This window comes from Tupaia chinensis, unplaced genomic scaffold (assembly GCF_000334495.1).
Source record: "Tupaia chinensis unplaced genomic scaffold, TupChi_1.0 Scaffold143596_1, whole genome shotgun sequence".
NCBI classification, from domain to species: Eukaryota; Metazoa; Chordata; class Mammalia; order Scandentia; family Tupaiidae; genus Tupaia; species Tupaia belangeri.
In genome coordinates this window covers 331,378-331,985 of record NW_006203442.1, presented here as the reverse complement: position 1 = coordinate 331,985, position 608 = coordinate 331,378, and the positions used below count along the sequence as shown (strand labels likewise).

The 608-nt window shown below is 66.9% G+C and overlaps 1 protein-coding gene across 1 annotated transcript in view; it reads left to right on the top strand.

The window, feature by feature from the left end:
• PACS2 (phosphofurin acidic cluster sorting protein 2) overlaps positions 1–608 on the top strand; it is a gene marked incomplete at its 5' end in the record, with an annotated part of 55,418 nt that overhangs the window by 24,096 nt on the left and 30,714 nt on the right. The window contains 1 exon segment of the mRNA XM_027766585.1: positions 533–556. Within this exon segment, the coding sequence (XP_027622386.1) occupies positions 533–556 (24 nt within the window).

The window sequence follows — 608 nt, the reverse complement described above, 5'->3', positions numbered from 1 at the left end:
TGGCATGGCAGTTAGGATGGCAGGGTTGCACGTGCCCCACTGCGTGGCTGAGTCCTGAACCCAGTGGCTTGAGAAAAACCCATGTGTATGTGTGCCCAAACCCCCGAGAGGAGATGGGGCTCGCAGCGTGCGGTGCCCATGGAGCACGCTGTCTCACTCCTCTGTCTCCAAACCTAAAACATAAAAGCACGTGCACCTGGCACCTCAGGGCACGGCCGTCAGCACCCAGTGGCGTGGGTGGCGCTTGGCACCCAGCCTGTAGTGGGCTCTCCTGGCAGGCTCCTGCTGTGCCCGGGGTGCCACAGGTCAGGTCTGTCCCGGAGATGGATGGCGCCCAGCTCTGGCATTCTCCTGACCACCTGCCCGCCCTGGGAGAGGGGAGGTCCTGCGGGCGCCCAGTCCCAGCCGCTGTTGGTGGCCCTCACGGGGCTGGCAGTCTCTCTGCTGCCCCACACTGGGCAGCTCTCCTCCAAGGTGAGTGGCGCGTGGTGAGTGCCTGGCTTCACCTGGTCCCCTGGCCGGGGAGCGCTGCCCCGACACGCGCAGCCAGCTGCAGGTGCGGGGGAGGGGCGGCTGCAGGTGGGGAGTGGAGGTGGGGCGGCTGTATG